An 18,749-nucleotide genomic window follows, 5' to 3' on the forward strand; every position below is an offset into this window, starting at 1 on the left:
ATGGATGACCCACAGAATGCAATGCAAGGCGCCGCCATAGATAGAGCAGCAGACGCAATGGAAGACCTTATAAATGCAAATAGAAAGCTGCTCGATGCAAACACGGAACAACAAGTAGCAAAGGACTATTCGTCTCTGAATATCGACCAAAACGTGTTGTTGACAAAGTCACGAGTACATTAAAATCCAACTCTAAAACGCCACCACTCCGTATGCTTGTGTCCGGGTTCGGCGGAACAGGCAAATCAGTTGTAATCAAAGTAATTCGCAATATTATCTGCCGCTATTTCAGCAAGGATGCATGCCCTGTCATTGTGATGGCACCCACAGGACTTTCAGCCCATAGCATCAAAGGAGAAATAATACACAGGTGCTTTAGTTTGCCGGTTGATCAAGCAGGGACCGCCAAGTACTCAGAACTCCACACAGAGCAGCTGCTTACCCTCAGGGCAACTCTACAAAGAACGCGTCTCTTCATCATCGATGAAATAAGTATGGTTTCCGCCCTTACCTTCATGTACATTCATCTCAGACTTACGGAGATCATAAGCATAAATTCTGTAATGGGAAACGCAAACATGCTAGTCTTTGGAGACTTTTTACAGCTCAGGCCAGTCTCTGCTAATCCACCGTTTAAGCAGCTAACCCGAATGGAAATAAAGAACCGTATTGGCTCAATGGGAACATTTGATCTGTGGGGCCACTTTGATTACGATGAGCTAACAATTAACATGCGTCAAAAAACGGACACAAACACACACTATGCCGATCTTCTGGCCAACATTCGCATAGGAATTTGCACAGATGACAATTATTTACAGTTACAGCAGCGCAAAATCGCATCGAATCGAAGAGCAACAAACGAGGAGATTGCCGACAAGTACATAGAACTATCAGCATTGGGAAAAACTCCAGTCATTTTAATGCCCCGCAACGTAGACTGTAGATTAGTGAATGAAACGCTTCTTACCAAAACTTCCGACAATATTGCTACCTTTACTGCCATCGATCGACTATCTACCGTCCTCCGTGACAAGCGCATTGAATCAGAGGCAGCTGAAAACGTAAAGAACTTTGAAAACGACAGCAAACGTACGGCTGGCTCTATTTCTCACCTCAGACTGGCTCTTGGCGTCTGCGTCATACTACAAAGAAATTTAAACGTAAAACAAGGTCTTGTCAATTACTCCATGGGGTATGTCAAAGGTTTCAAGATGTCAGCAGCCAATATGGCTGTCTGCGTTCAAGCGCAATTTGATGGTCAAGACAGAATAGTAGAGATTGATCACAAAATATTTAGATTTAAAGCACTGGTAGAAGTGTACTACACTAGTCAACAATCTCCTCTCAATCTGGCCTACGCCATCACCATCCACAAATCCCAAGGGCTAAGTCTCCGAACTGCACTAGTTGACGCAGGCGATCGCTGCTTTGGACCAGGCATGATCTATGTAGCTCTCGCGAGTCACAATGAGCGAAGGTCTTCACCTGATCGATCTTGACAAAACCAAAATTTGTGCAGACACAGAAGCTCTAGTCGAGTACAATAGACTTCGACAAAAATACCGTCCCCATCTTCCTCAATTCACAATTGTTGAACCCTTCAAAGTTCCCAAAGTTCCCGAGGCAAAAAAGCAACCATTAAAATGGGATCCGACCACAACTATTGGCAAAGATAAAACGCCTAAAAAGTCCAAATCATCTGCACCCAAAAATAATTGAAGGTCTGGCTCAGCTTCCGGTGTGAAAGCGGAACCCACAAACGCTGACAGTAAGAAAAAAGCCAACACCAAGAGACTAAACACTGAAAAAGTCAAAAGCTTGATACCCCCCCCAAAAAACACGTATTGAAACAGCTGTCAATCAAGAATATCGCAGTGGCAATAGGCCCAGGTCGACGAGGCCTCATAAACACAGACGGCTCAGCGTGTTATGCAAATGCAGCAATGCAGTGCCTTTTTGCCATACAACACAATCCTTTGGACGTATTCTATTTAATGCATAGTCCCCTTGCAGAAGAACTGAAACTCTTGGCACCCAGTTCACTGAGAACGTACGAAACAATAAACGCTGTTCCTGGACTCCTACAGCCGCCCTACAACTACCAAAGCAGAGATCAACAATCATTGTGCGAATTTTGGTTTCATCTATTCCAACAGCTTGATGCAGAAAATCGATCCAATGACGCGAGTGCCTTGCAATGTCTCTACCAATACAAAATCCATCGATTCAGTGTATGTACCACATGTCACTGGTCTAGAACCTCAGTACATCTCGAAGGCACTCCCGACTGTCCCTTCCTAATCCCAGGTGTACTCAATCCAAACGAGCTCGCAATCAACGAAGTTATTGACAACAATGATATATCTTTCCATTCGGTTCTAATCCCAGAATAGCTGGGTGAAACAAGTCCCAACGGTCATATCACCAAACTGAGAACATTTTTCACTCAAACTCCCGAATTTTTAGCTCTAAATTTGGACAGGCGAAAACTCAGACACAAGATCACGCGCCGCGTTGTTGACTTTGATCCGGAAAAAATTATTCTGCATCGAACAGAAGACGTGGGCCTCACGCATGACAACATCTACAACCTCGGTACAATGTCGTAAATACATTATCGTGCATTCGCGGTTAATATAAATTCCGGCGCCTGATTTGGAAATCACGCCCACTGATAGGTGTCCCACATATACGAGTAAGGTGATTGGTTTAATTGCAACGACTCTGAAGATTGAGTAATTGAAAATGCTTCGGAAATACACTTTTCAGGTATATCATTCATGGTGCTCAAAAAATTATATTTCAGTAATTAACGTCACTTTTAGTCTCGTTTAAGGCTCTATTGGTCTCCAAAAGCAACAAACTTGTAAAACAATCTGTTTTTCTGAAAACAATTGCCCACATTTGTTTTTCTAAAGACAACAAAAACAATCGTCCATGATCTGCCGCGGTTAGGCAGGGAGACTACCATTTCTTCCCCGTATTCTGTTGTCTGTCGTCGGTCATATATTCCATATTTAAAAACCAGACTCAACCTAGAAAGAGCAGTTAGCCAAAAAACGGTCCAAACACACAACAGAGTACAAACAGTGGCGCCTCAACGTGGCGGGGAAGTGGCAACGGGTTGCAATTACGCTAAATATAATCGTAAATGCAAGCCGGCTAAGATCACTGTTTCCATATTCCTTTCCTAGTTTTACAGATTGGTAAGACACACCCAGATAAGGGACATCTTGCGTGTTGCACTTGAAACTGATTGTGCACCACGTTTTGGAAGTCTTCTCTTCATGCATAAATTATTTGAAAAAAACTACGTTTTCTAAAGAGTTAAAGAGGCTGAGTTACAAAGTCGACCCTTAAAACGTACAGGGATTAGGAGGCACTGTTGGGGGGCTGTTAAAGAGGCTGAGTCACAAGTTCGAACCTTAAAACGTACAGGGATTAGGAGGCACCCTGTACGACGTGATTTGAGTATTCAGGAATTAAAAGCCTTAACACAAGAATGTTCAAGAGCGGGGGGTTGGGGGGCGGCAGCCCCCCAACTTTAACTCCTGAAACGATCAGCTAACAGTTAGTCGAGCAATAATAAGTAATAAACTGTACAAAAATGTCAGAAATTATTTGAAAAAAACTACGTTTTCTAAAGAGTTAAAGAGGCTGAGTACCCTGTACCTTAAAACGTACAGGGATTAGGAGGCACAGTTGGGGGCTGCCGCCCCCAAACCCCCCGCTTTCGCAGCCTTTAAATAAAAAAAAGTTTTAAACTGAAAGTAAGGAGCGACATTAAATCTTAAAACAAACAGAAATTATTCCGTATATGAAAGGGGCTGTGCCCTCCTCAACGCCTCGCTCTTTACGCTAAAGTTTTTATTGTTAAAAAAAAGAGTTGTGAGAAAGTCAAACTTTAGCGTAAAGAGCGAGGCGTTGAGGAGGGCACAGCCCCTTTCATATAAGGAATAATTTCTGTTTGTTTTAAGTTTTAATGTCGCTCCTTAATTCCAGTTTAAAAAACTTTTTTTTTTATTTAAAGGCTGCGAAAGCGGGGGGTTTGGGGGGCGGCAGCCCCCCAACTGTGCCTCCTAATCCCTGTATGTTTTAAGGTTCAACCTTGTAACTCAGCCTCTTTAACTCTTTAGAAAACGTAGTTTTTTTTTCAAATAATTACTATTAAGGTCAAATTTCAGGGAATATATAGAGGATCTAAATCAAAACGCAATATGTGCATTAGGGTTCTCAAAACAGCTTATTAGCCACAATCCCAGCTAAACCTTTAGTAAAAGCTGGTAAAAATCTAAAACTTTTAAGGTTACTACTTCTACTGTTGCTACAATTACTGCTACTACTACTACAGCTACTATTGAACTACGACCAGTCACAATACATGCAAGTAGGTTGTCAAAAGAGTGAATCAGCAATATGTCAGAGCCAGTTAAGGATATTAAATTTGGAAATCTCGGCTACTACAACAGCTACTATTGCGACTACAACTATTTCTATTTATGCCCCTACTGCTACTGTGCTACGACTACTTATGACGGCAACTGTGACTATTTACAATCGTGGCTTCTTGTGACTATGACTAATTGCGGCTGCGACTACTCAGAACTGCAACTGCGACTACATGTGACTGCAATAACTACTTTCATCTTCAGGTACTTACGACTGTAACGGCATCTACTAGTGACTATGACTATTTGTCACTGTAACCGTGACTGCAAATACTTGTGACTGCGACTGCAAATATTTGTGACTGCAACTACTTTGAACTGTGACTAAATGCAAATGCGACTACTTTCAACTGCAACTGGGACTAATTGTAACTACTGCTACTGTAACTATGACTATCTCTACTACAACTGAATTAAATCAAAAGACTTTAAGTCCGTCCTGGTTGTCAAATTAACATAGATGCAATATCCCATGAACGCAATATCGTTTTAAGTTAAAATTTTAATTAGAAGTCGAGGGCGATGTAAATCTAAATTCAAAGGCATTATGTGTATCCATGTTGTCAAAAGGATGGATATGCAATATCTCAGGAAAAGCTAAGGTTATTACGCTGTGAGTTTAAGGGACTGTTGCTGGGATTCTTGAACTAAATCAAAAGAAACTATGGGCATTCACTGTTGTCTAAAGGGCGTACCTGCGATATTTCAGTAAAAGTGAAGAGGATTTAGTGTAGACTTGTTGATTAATATTCGCCTTTACCATGATGGGGATCAGAATTCAGTCAGTCCAATAGAACCCAGAAAGTTATGTAGATTTTGTAGCCCATTTATTTGAACATTATTCTCCTTAATCCAAAAACTGTAGTAAAACTATTGTTAAAATTTATCTAGCATATAAAAATTAAGCCAAATCTCGATTCTTGATTCCCATGGAAGAAAACCGAAAAGATTTAAAAACATTCTTTTATGAACCAATAAAAAAGACCGTGTCAATGACACACGAACAGAGATTAATTAAATTACTTTTGCCAAAAAAAACTTTTTTTCAAATAAAAGTAAAGAGCTACCGCACATTAAACCAAAGCCAAGCAGTGTTAAGTAAAACAATCTTGCAAGCGTAAAATGACCATAAATAACTATCAATAACTAAATGAAACTCAAATTATCAGAAATTACAATAAATAGCCAAGACAAAGTTTAAACGAGTACAAGCTACTACAAAAGGAGTACGGTTCTTGTGTCCTTTAAAGACCTGAACGTAACTTTCACTTTAATGAAAACAAAGTACATTTTGAATGTTATCTCTTTTAAATTAAAAAAATACAAAATTATTTAGACTTGCAGGATTGAATATCACTATATTCAACTTTCAATTCAGATTCATTTGTTTGCAGGCACAGGGGCGTTAGCCCTACTCCTGTTTGTGGTAGTATTTCTTGTTTTAAGTTTGACTTGAAATATTATTTGAATTTATTTCTGCTCGTGTGTGGTTTAATCAAGCTCTTTCCCTTATATCGAAAAACTTCTTATGTAGGCAACAGATACATATTTCAGAACAAAATTAGTGAAAAGTCAATGTTCTTATCTCGATGGTAAAGCCAATTATAATCATTTTTAATAGCCATATGCTTCCTTAATCATATCTAACTAGTTACCAATTTTCAAGCTGATCCTAGTACTTTTATGGAAGGTGCACGGAGTTTAGAAGTGGCTAGGAGACAGTGGTGATGTAAACAGGGTATCGGGTGGGCTATGGGCAAATTTAATGCCTCCAATCAAACAGATTGGCTCTCCACGTTTGTTTGTAATTTAAAGAACCTGTGATTCATTCCCTGAAAATATGATTTGAGTGGTCCTCCCTAGATGAAACTCCAAAATCTTAATATAATATATTTAAATCTCAATATATTGAGATTTTCCAAGCAAAAGCCTCCTATATTAATCCCGAAATGACGGCCTGAAAGCATAACACGCAGGTTTTTTTTATGCCATTCAGAGTATTACCCGATGCCACTCGATCGATAAATCCCATAAATAATAATATTTACGGAATATTTGACTGGAACTTAAAACGCTTTTATACAGCCTCACCCATTAAGTCAAAGCTCAAGTCTTTTAACCAACATTTCCTCGATTTGCCATAATTCGATATGACTGAAAATTTGCACACGTTTTGATTAAAGATGACTATGTATGATTCAATTATACCCAATTAATAATTATTTTAGTTTACACTATTTATACAGGCTAACACTCTATTTAGAAGTTACTGCATTAGCTCTGATTATCTGTTTATGCCAATGAAATGACCATATTTTATTTGAAGGAGGTAATGGCGGGGTTTCATTGTGTCATAAAGGGATTTATTGAACAAAAAGTGTTGGAGTTGAATGGTTTAATGTCTTGAAATTACATGAAAATCAGTAAAATTGTATGATAAATTCGTATAAGGGACTTCCGTTGTTTTTAACGATTTAAATCAAGAGCTCTTGAGAATATCAAATGCCATCTATTATTTCTTCAAAAAGCGTTGCTGATTCATTATATACTTGAGTCCTAAGTTTGAACGAAGCAAACGAACTTTTACGAAAACTGCTCGGATTTAAATGACAAAAAATTTATTTGCTTATTTTCGAGCAACCTTGCGTCTTAACAAAATTTAGTTATGCCTGGACTGGAATACTTCAGAGACTTTTTGGCTAGTCTCCATTAGAGGATTGAAACAAATATAAAATGAAAGCTATAAAAACCCATATAAAAGTTATGACCGTAATAGTATAGGACACTCTTCAAAGCTCATGGGAATCCGACTTAGGTTTTCTTCTCCATATTTTGTGTAAATTTCCTCTTCAGTTCGTTTCATTGTTTGGATGTCGTCTTCCAATTTCTTGTTGAAAACCAAGTTGACAAAATCAACATATCGCCAAATGTCATATTCTTGGTTGACGTGGCGCTTAAATTCTGTTTTACTGCACCTTGTTTTCTTCAATCCACAAAAAAAGCAAGAAGAGATTTTTTTTTGTCTCTTGCCTTTTTTCCCCATAGACGGCGGATAGCCCTCCATAGACGGCGGAGCCAATGACACTGAAGCTTAACATTGTGGTGAAAAATCGCAGGCCTACGTCAAATGCTACATACCAGTAGTATTTGGGATTATTTTTACTAATAGGCATAAAAATTGCCAAGGATCCATCTCCATTTCCAAGGAGCTGATGGAATACCCCAATGAAACAATCAGGAATTGAATTACATCTATATTCCCAACTTTGGGCACTTGCCTCTTGATATATTTCTCTTTGGAAATGTTCTTTAAAAAAAGAAAATGCTGCTACAGCAAAAAAGTTTAAAGATGCCACTCCAAAAGAACATAGGGAGAATACCGCAACACTAACCGAATATCTTTTTATAAATAGTAGTTTAGAAGTTCGTAAATGTAGAAGACCTCCGGTCCAACAAAAATGATTATATATTCCAAGTAAAGAGATGATGATACTGGCTAAACTCACTAGTATCTTGCTCAACTACTTCCTCAATAACGATAGATGGCATATAATTTCCAGAACGAGTAGAATCAAGATTACATTGGCAAAGCCAAAAATCAATTTCCCTACAATATACTGTTCGTCACGGGGCTCTGACACACTTGATGCAAGAGTAGAACTTTCTGATGTAGGAGCTTCAGTGGAATTACTGAAAGACAATCTTGGACCACAGGTTAAACCTGAAGTTGATGGAGCAAGTGTTTCAGATGCAGAAGTATTAGTCAATGGGCTTGTAAAGAAGATTATTAAGTTAATTATAAGAGACAAAACAAAAATTAAAACTGTCAATGCTAGAGCAACATTTTCTGAGTATTTCGCCCAAGTCGGGAAGCTCTTTTGTGCTCTTGCTTCATCCTGAAATTTCTTAGCATAACCAATGAAACCCAAAAGTTTCTCTCCTTTTTCGGCATTACCATCAAAATACGTTTTTACTGTAGCACTTTTCCTCTTCTTTGGAAAATCGTTGCTGTTTTCTTTTGGCAACAAGAACACGAGATTTTTTTGTGGGCCGTCAACAGCAACCTTATAAGAAAATCAAAATATATTTTCTTGTGAATTATTATCGCTTCTAATCAGCAGTTGTACCAAACCAATCCTGCTCAACTCATCCTCAGGGCTATACTGTGGTGTTTATCCTCCCCATAGTATAGTGCAGACGGTTTGATATCATTCTATTTTCCCTTCTTGTTTTAGTTTTATTTTTGTGATTAAAGCTTTTTCCAATAGGCAATGTTTTGAAGTCCTCCAAAAAAAAAAGTCCCCAGATCCCAAATCAAATTCCAGTGAAAGTACCATAGTGAAAGATACCCATCCTGGCTGGTCAAGCACACTATCTCAAAGTTCTAATGATAGCTCCAATTTGAAGAATAGGACAATGATAAGTGTAGGGGCTAATGTAACCATAAATGATGATAATGTGTTTCAAGAGGTCCTCTCTAGAAGCTCTAAAAAAAGGAAAAAAAACTCCCCAATTAAAAGCATTTCCCCTCTCCCTGCCCAAAATCCTCCCTCCAAAAACTTAGGAACTTACCTTAAAATTATTCCCACTACCTTTGAAATAAAAATGATCACTGCAATAAGAGTTGCAATTTTTAAATTGCTAAAATCAATGTTCCCTCTTAACATTAACCGTGATGGATCTCTGCTAATAGCTGTAAAAGATCAGAAATCAGCAGATACAATAATTAACCTAAAATTCCTTCTGAATACCCCAATTACTGCATCTAATTGGAACCCAAAACAATCACAAAAAAAATATTAGTTTATAATGTTCCCACAGAGATATCTACTCAGGAGTTAAAAGAAGGCCTCTCAGATAGGGCTGGAAACACAATCCCAGTTGAGGATGTTACCCAGCTTGCAAAACCTAACTCTAATGGCCTAAAAACTAGTAGATCCTTCTTATTCACACTGAAGGATAAAATTGATATCCCAGAAAAATTATTCCTATTTGGGCAAATCAAACCACACATGGAATACAAACCTAAGCCTATCCAGTGTCAGAAGTGTTTCAAACTGGGACACACGACAAACAAATGCAATGAAATTCTCCAAGAGTGTAGTAATTGTAAATCTTTCCATCCTAAAGAGCTGACAACTTGCAACAACACTCAGCCTACATGCATCAATTGCAAAGGCCCACATGAATCTACAAATAAATCATTATGCCCTGCATACAAGAAAAGAGCTCTAACACTCCAAATATCAACAGAGAAGGCCAGCCCATACCCTTTTGCAGCAATGGAAGCAAATGCTGCCCAACAATACCAAATAAAGCCTGTAATGAAACCAACCAAAACCCCCAAGTCAAATGCCCCCAATGCATCAAGCACCCCATATAAAACACCATCTTCTAAGCCCCCTAGCTCAAATCCCTATCAGAAGGAATCATCAAGCCAACAAGCCTCCTTGTCCGGTGAGATGAGGTCAGCCTGGCCCCCCCTCCAAAGAAGAAACAAACCGGAAACACTACCAGGAATCAATCCCTTAACCAACAAACAGGGTAGACAACCAAAAATGCAATCCCCAAATATATGCTTATTCATTCTAAACTGTAATGCAGTTCAGGCCATGAAGATCTATCAAATACAGAAAACAAAAATCATTGCAGACTTGGCAAAAATCTACATCCCAGATGATATGCTCATTCAAACAAAAAAAGATCTTGCTTTACTTTTAATAAAGCTGAACATTGATACAGAGCCATATGAAGAATAAATCAACAACACAACATATATCAATACTCCAATGGAATTTAAGATCACTCACAGAAAATAAGCTAAATAAACTAATATCATTTATGAATAATATTTCCATTAATATTGCTTGCCTCCAGGAAACTCATTTAACCCAAAATCAACAAATTAAGTCTCCGGGATATACTGCCCACAGCCCACAGCCTTTTGTGGGGGAATAAACCAGCAAATAAAGCTGGTAAATTCATTGAGCATATGACTTCAAATAATAATGAATTAGCTGTTGCTACCCCTCCAAACCTGAACACATATTTCAACCCCAAAAGTGGCAGATTCTCCACAATTGACCTACAAATTGTGTAATTAAATTTTTTGAATGAAATTTACATAAATAAAATAGATAGTCTATGTACAGACCACTTTGCTATAGTTTGCTCCCTAAATAAACCTGCTGAAACTTTATCTCACACTTCCAAATATATCAACACTAAAGCAAATTGGTCTATGTTCTAAAATAAGCTAAATGATGAAATTACAAGTTTCACCCAAAGTTCATGCATTTCTAACACAACAGTTGACACACCTGCTGAAGCCTTGACATCTTTACTAATAAATTCAGCTAATCATGCTATCCCCAAGACAACACCTAAGAAAACATTCCCTAAAAAAATTCCTAAAGCATGGTGGACAAATGAGTGCCTAAATAAATGGAGGATAAAAAAGGCAGCTAGGACAGAATTCATAAAAAAACCATCACCTACTACATCTTTTAAAAAATTACAAGCAGAATCTAATCTAAAAAGGACTATAATAGAGGCTAAATATAAATACTGGAATAATTTTGCAAATAATCTCTCCAGAGAAACGAATGAGCCAATTATACTTAAAGTCATAAGCCACATCTGTTGGAAAAAGACTCCCCCCAACCCACTCCTGTATGAGCTTATACATAATAATACCAATTATGACAATGATAATGGAAAAGCTAACCTATTTGCAACTCTTTTTGTTAATAAGCTAACATCAAATAATCAAAGAAAACTGTCCACAAATCCTATGAACCCAAGTTACCAACCACGCCCAGGATCCGAGTACATAACCAATCCATTTTCAATCCAGGAATTGAATAATGCAATACATCATATTAGGACCAAAACTAGCAGCAGCTATGACAATATACACCCTACATGGATAAAGAATCTCACACCTTCATACAAACAAGAACTGCTAAATTGTTATAATCACGCTTGGGCAGCTTCTAGGTTCCCCAATATATGGAAATGTTCGTCCCTCCTACCAATCCTAAAGAAAAATAAACCAAAAGATAACCTTGAGTCTTATAGGCCCATAATGATTACTCCTGTGATGGGGAAAATAATGGAGAAAATGATCGATCAAAGACTCTTCTGGTTTGTTGAAAAAAAATAATATGATCCCACACACTCAAACTGGATTCAGGAAACACCACTCCTGAACAGATGCTTTCATTTTGCTAACAAATGCAATAAATGAATCTTTCTCAAAAAATAATGTCCTAGTGGCAGCTTTCCTATATTTTGAAGGGGCATATGACAATTTGAACCAACAAATCCTTTTTAAATAAACTTGCAAACCTGGGAGTACCCCCTAAGTTAGTATCCTTTATTAAATCCTTCATACAAGTGCAGAGTGTCATCGTTTGTGTTGGTTCAGCCTCTTCATCCCAAAAGACAATAACCAAAGGCCTTCCTCAGGGAGCAATCCTCAGTTGCCTCCTATTTGCCCTATATCTCTGGGACATGAACCTACCCCACACGAATCTACAATATGCTGATGATCTGGTGCTATGGTCATCTGGCAACACCTTTTAGATAGCACAGTCAAATCTGCAAAAGTCACTTTTCCAGTTTGAAAAATTATCTCAACATTCAGATTTACCCATTGCACCAACCAAGTCAAAAATAATCCAATTCCACCGGAAGCGAAACCATGTTAATGCAAAACTAACTCTAAATAAAACAACTATTCCAGAAGATAATCATATTAATTACCTAGGTCTCATGCTTGACCAAAAACTTAATATCCACCTCCACATTTCAAACACAATAAAAAATGCTATAGAAAAACAAATATACTAAAAAGACTTCTTTCTACACCATGGGGTTGTAAGGAGAAAACCTTACTCCAGTTTTATAAATCACATATAAGACCCCATATTGACTATGGACTCATCGTCTATGGTGGATGTGCAAAGACCCAGATGCAAAAAATTGAAACACGACAAAATGATATGATACGCCTCATACTTGGTCCTAGGAAACAAACAAGCACCAAGTTTATGCTTATGGATAGTGGATTAACAACAATAAGGGAGAGACGTAGTTTTCTCTTGAAAAAACATCTCACGAAAATTGAATCAAATTGCTCACACACACTACATAATTGGCTAAGAAATCCAGCCATGTATAGAGGTATTGCAGATGAGTATGCCAATATTCAAAAGAAGTTCCCTGTACCAGCAAAGTCTATTGCACCTACTTTCCCCCAATCCCCTCCATGGAATTGGTCATTTCCCATAATAAATACTGAATTTTCAAAATGGAATAAAGATTTAACCCCCATTGCTTTTGCCCAGAAAAAAATTTGCAGAACTTAATACAATTACCTCTAAAAATCACTTCCAAATATTTGTTGATGGGTCAATAATGAATGAGAAGGTTGCAAGTGGTGTTTTCCTTCCTCAGCTGAAAATTGCAATGGGCGAGAGATTATTTAATAATTTATCTATAATGTTTGCTGAGAATCATGGCATTAGAACACCTTAAGCAAAACCAACCTTTGATTGCAAATTCGAATAATATTATCATCTATTCTGACTCTTTATCAAGCCTTGTGTTGCTGGCTTCAGCTCCTCAATATAAGTTGGACATTGACACTTATCATTGTCTCAGTATTATTGATAATCTTGCTTCAAGTGGCATAAAAACTTATTTTCAGTACATTCCTAGCCACTCTGGCATAAGTGGTAATTATCAGGTTGATGAAATAGCTAAAAATGCTATAAATATTGACCAGCCAAGTGGGAGACCAATTCCAATTAGAGATATTTACCGATGGAGGCTATCAGATATTAATTTTAATAAGATTAATCCTATCCTTTCCCCCTTTCCCAATAAGCATCTTTCTAAAATTTATCATAGAATTCGTTCTGGAAAAAATGGACTAAATTTTCTTGCATTTTCATATAAGCTTTCTAATTCAAGTGGTTCAATTCCCCTGTCCCCTCTTTGCAGGCATTCTAATATGAATAATGAAACAATTGACCTTTGCCTATTTGAATGTAATATGATGACGTCTGCACAACATACCATGCTTTGTAAACTGTTAAAATACTTCAAACACCACAAAATCTCACTATCAGCCAAGAGCCTAGCCAACTATACCTGCACACAGAGCACAGAAATCGATAACTATCATCTTATATCTGAACTCCTTGAGTCAAAAGATCTACTGAAAGATATCTGAGAATATCTAATAAATAAGAGACAACCAAGACAGTAGCTCTGTAGCCCACAGAGTGAAGCAAAAAGAAGAGGGCTAAATAGTACCAACTGAATACCGCCTGCTGTGAATTAGAAGAAGAAGGTTCATCATTTTACGACAATTAATGAAGTCTTTCTTATACTTGGAGCTTTTTATCAGCAGTCTTAAAGAATCTTTCATGCCAGTGCCTTCAGTTTTAGTGGAAGCAATAAAGGCTCTTTGCAGTGCTACCATCATGGGTTCTATGGCACTAAAAATCCATTCAGTGGCCTTTTCTCCCTTCTGATCTTGTAAAACGTTGAGAAATCTTGTAGCCCTGGATAGAAAATTCAATCGAAAGATCCAAGGGCATCTCTCTGGGTGTTCTGGGTCTTCGGATCTTTGGATCATTGGTTCTTCTGGGTCTATGAATCCAATCGTTAAAAATGAAGCAAAAATGGAATTGTCCTTGGCTTCAATAAATTTTTCAATTACTTGTTCATAATATCCATATCGTCCTTCAAAAACCTCAATGAAGACATTGAGGACACTAATTATCAGGGGAGCATACTTAAACTATACGATGTCTCTATAGAGAATTATGTTATGGTCTGGATTGGCATTAATTGCCTTCGTATCACAACTACAGATTCTACAGCATTCGAAAAACAGCTGAATGATCTTTTTTATTATTTGACCTGGACGAATCTGATGTTGTGCTATTTGATGTTCTTCAAAACTTCTGCACCTTTTCCACGATAACCTTTCAGAATCTAAAATATTGGTTGTATTCTTGATAAGTTTTACAACGGCAGGATGGGTCACGGATGTTGAATCAAGCTTCAGTTGATTTTCCAGTGTATTCGCTGCTGTACAAATTCCTTCGTAAAATTGCATGTCTTCAGTTTTCTCAAAGTTTCTCACAGTTGAAATTGTATATTGGTTCTTCTTGATAACTAAAATATGAATGGTAATAATCCCTTGGAACCCTCATTATATGTATTCAGCGACGTCATTTATGTGCATGATGTGACGTTATTTATTCTGCCTGGTTTACAGTCAGGGAAGACTCATTTGCAATGACGTCATTCAACATCTCGTTTTTGAGGCAATATTCAAGCAGTATGTTTTTGAGGCAGTTGTCAAGTATGAGGCTGTATTAAGGCAGTCTTGAAGGCCTGAAAATAAATCGCCATTTTAGTCATTTTGCTAAAGAATTTGTACTTCATATTTTCCAGAGAAATAATCATTCTTACATCTCAGTACTTGCGGTTTCCATAATTTAGAGTTGAAGAATTGATAAGAATATCCACAACATAACTCTCCTTTTTATGAGTAATTTGAGAGCCATGTCTCCTTTCTTAATATTTTTGGTCGTTGGTATGTTTCAACCGGGGCAATTTTTTATAAAGGAATTCAAGAATTTTTATAAAAGAATAGCAAAAAAACAGATGAGGATATTACAGTGAAACTTCATGACGTTTTGACCATTTTGAACAAAATGGCTAATTTTGATCAAATGTCTTTAGAAGAAGGGTAGCGATAAAGGGCTTGGAAGGGAATATGGTTGGTATCAATCTCTTTAACTCTTATAAAAAGCACTATAACTTTCAATTTTCAGCTGAATGAGCACCTTCCAAAGTGTCTACAACAACTCCTTCCTTGCCCAAAATGATTAATAAATTGAAACCTTATTGCTCTTTCCTTATATTGCGTTTCAGAAATTTCTATTGAAAATTGCCACGAATTTCATCATTTCAACACAAAATTTAAAGAGGGTTAGTTAAATTGTGATAAAATAATTTATTCTAGTACATAAAAATTTAACAGTGAAGGGAGACAAACAAAACACCCTACACAATTAGAAATACGTATATAATTAGGTTGTAACAAAACATACTGCACAAAACACATTTCATACTTCTTTTCCTACATAGCATGAACAAATAGAATTTTTTTTAGTAACTTGAAAGAAATAAAAATATTTTGATAGTACTAATTATACGTCATTGCCCCTGCAGAAAGAGATGTGAACTGAAGAAAGTTCATATCTCTTTAATAGTTGGCAAATCTACCGATAAATCTTGGCAGAAGCTCTTGATCCCAAGGGTAAAGTACAGACTCCAAAGATACAGTTTAAGACGACTTTCTGAAGCTTTTCCCATTAGGTGATTCCAGTTCCGAAGAGAAAAAACGTGTAGTATTTAAACATTCGGTAAAACTATGAATACCATTACAAAATTTAATGTTGATTGGTTTTGACAATGCCAATGCTAACACAGGACATCAAAAAGGTCTTGTTCTACTGTTAAAAGAATATGTGCCAGACTTGTTTTTGCTAGGCAGCACTAGCCGTTCCCTTGCTCTCTGTTCTGCACATGCAGCTAAGTAGTCCAAAAAGACAGGATGAACTAAAGATCTACAAACATTTCTGTCATTTGGAAAACCTTTGCACTCTTTTGACGTCGGCAGTTGGCAACCCTACACTGCCTGGTTGATCCTCCCTTTGAGAAGAGGTTGAGAAACAGTGCTTCCACTTTTTGATTTCAATTTTCCATATTTTCATACCAATTTTCCCTAAAATTCCTTGTCTTTAGGTCTAATTTCTCCCTATTTTTCTCCCTAAAAAAAAATATATTTTGCCCTAGATTTCCAACGAAATTAAACAAAACGAACAGCACAGCATCAAATTGTGATTTTTTACTACAGATAATGATAAGAAGTGAAGTATAACATCTTTGAAGTGTAACATTTTTAACACTTCAAATAAGTGTCATCTCCAGCACTTCATCGCATGTACCGTTTGCCTTGGTCTTGAAGCCAGCGACAGCTTTCGGTATGCTGACAGTTGAAGAAATTTTATCTTCGTTTTTCAACCAGTAATTGACTCGAATAAGTGAGACTAGGGTGACATTATCGAGACTATTTAGGATGTCGGATGGAGACTAATTCGGATGTTTTGATCAATTTCAAGAGGCTGAACAAATGTTCAGCTGGAACTTTGCTAAAAGGTAACGAGAAGATCAGCAATATGCACTTCCGCAGTTCCGGGTACCTGATTTCGCCACTACAAGTCTTCAGACCAAGTATCTCCTTCCAGTACTGCTCAACTGACAGGTCTTCAACTTGGGCATCTCCAAAATGAAGTTCAGTAACATCAGTCATTGCTTGTGACCTCCATTCTACATCCGTTTTCTGGAGCGAACACTTTTCTGTTAGAATAGGAAATCTTACAAATAGTGGCCTTAGAGATTTTGGCTTCAAATTTCTTGCATTCCTTGGTTCAACTAAAGCCAAAATGTCATAAATTTTGTCTTCAAACTTGAACTGGTCTTTGATCTGCTTGATAAGGACAATATAGTATTTTCAACACGACTGGTAAAAGACATCAATGTTATCACTTGGCTCTTGAGCATCTTCGAGTTCTTGCGACATCTTCGACACTGCGAATATAGTCCAGTTTCTTGAAGTTAGACGCAACATCATTCACAAGTTTGCTGACACTTGCCTTTAGGAAGTGAAGAAGTGAGAGCTCGTATTGAAAAACTGTATTGAATTCGTTGGAGAGGCCAAGAGAGTAGTCCATGAATTCAAGGTATTGCTTTGTCAACTTGCTTTGTAATGTTGACAAGATAAGGTCATTTGTTGCAGTTGGGTCATCAAACGTGGTTTCCACGAAATACTGAATAAGAGCAACCCGTTGCTCAATAAGCCTCTTTACACAGGCCTGGAGGGATAAACAACGGGTTTGTCCCAGAGCAAGAATTCGGTGTGCTTTGCATCGAAAGAATTCCTGAAATTCGGCATACTTATCTCGCCTGGAAGCGCTTCTGGAAAAGTGGGCATAGATATTTCGCGCCAAGTCTTCTAGTGTCTTAGGAAGTGACAAGCAAGCATATGATGAACATAAGTGAATAAGATGGCATGAGCATTTCACATTCAAGATATGGGGCACCATGGCTTTCATAAGTGTTGAAGCAGATCTGTTGGCTCCAAACATGACGTTAGTTGTATCTGCACAAAATCCAACAATATTTGCCAGGGAATCGAGTTTTTTCAATGACTTGTTTGATGAGGTTAGTCAAACCCTCAGCCGATCCATCACTACACTTAACCATGTCCAATACTTCAACATGAAGTTTTAGATCTTTCACGCTAAAAAAAAATACTACAATGATAGCTAGCTGCTTATCAACAGTACGATCAGTGGTTTTGTCAATTATCACAGAGAAAAAAGTGGTTTTGAGCATCTCGACTAACTGGTTCTGTAGCACCAACGAAAAATTCTGTCCCAAAATATTTGTAGCTTTCTGTTTACCCAAAGTGACCCCTGTCAGGGCCTGGTCTTTGGGAAATAATTTTCTCAGGAGAGGGATCAAGCTGTCTGCAAGATGTAATGGCAGATTATGTTCTGCCAAAAATATGCAGATGCGGTGTTCAATTTCTTTGGAATGACTGCCTACAGTCAGAAGTTTTTCAATGCTGCCACTGCCAGACTAAAGTGGCATTCCAAATCTGAAGATTATCATTTATCAAGCTAGGCATACTTCGTTTTGATTTTGCAAACTTTTGCAATGCAACCATTGCAAACTTTCGGTCCTCCATACTGCAAACCCAAATTATTCATGAGGTAATTTAAGTTAATTGAGGATATGTACGTTAATGCCCATGAGCATAGTTTAGCATGATCTACTTATTTTTTATCCTTGTACAAGTAATTATAGAAATAGACTGGTTTTGATCCAAGTAAAGACACTCGCTCTATCGATTGGTCGAGTCAAAAACGCCATATCTGCAAAAATTGCCAAAGTATATGGTAGTTTTATTTGGCGTTATCTTGAAAACTTTCATTCTCTTGTGACTCAAAATGCGATATCTAGGCTACACATACAGATATCGCGTTTTAGACCTTTGCTTTTACTTCCAGTGCAAAGAGCATATATCGCTAAATAAGACCAACCTTTCATCACATTCATGGTTATGTAGAAGAAAAGATTCTGTAAAACCGAAAAGCTGAATCATGAGCCATGGCAATTTCTTGTTGAAAGAGGCCCTTAAGA

At 37.5% G+C, this 18,749-nt stretch overlaps 1 protein-coding gene across 1 annotated transcript; it reads left to right on the forward strand.

Moving 5' to 3' along the window:
- The first annotated feature begins 317 nt into the window (after window positions 1-317).
- On the forward strand, window positions 318-1,502 carry LOC148942459 (ATP-dependent DNA helicase PIF1-like). The gene has a single exon (XM_089102712.1). It carries the CDS (start codon window positions 318-320, stop codon window positions 1,500-1,502), a length of 1,185 nt encoding a protein of 394 aa, XP_088958838.1.
- The last annotated feature ends 17,247 nt before the right edge of the window (window positions 1,503-18,749 follow it).

This window comes from Artemia sp. Qi Xiang Cuo, chromosome 16, assembly GCF_049724085.1.
Source record: "Artemia sp. Qi Xiang Cuo chromosome 16, ASM4972408v1, whole genome shotgun sequence".
NCBI lineage: Eukaryota > Metazoa > Arthropoda > Branchiopoda > Anostraca > Artemiidae > Artemia > Artemia sp. Qi Xiang Cuo.

Bases quoted from the DNA above. Each gene is read 5' to 3' on its own strand.
- LOC148942459 (XM_089102712.1), top strand. From the start codon at position 318: ATGGCACCCACAGGACTTTCAGCCCATAGCATCAAAGGAGAAATAATA.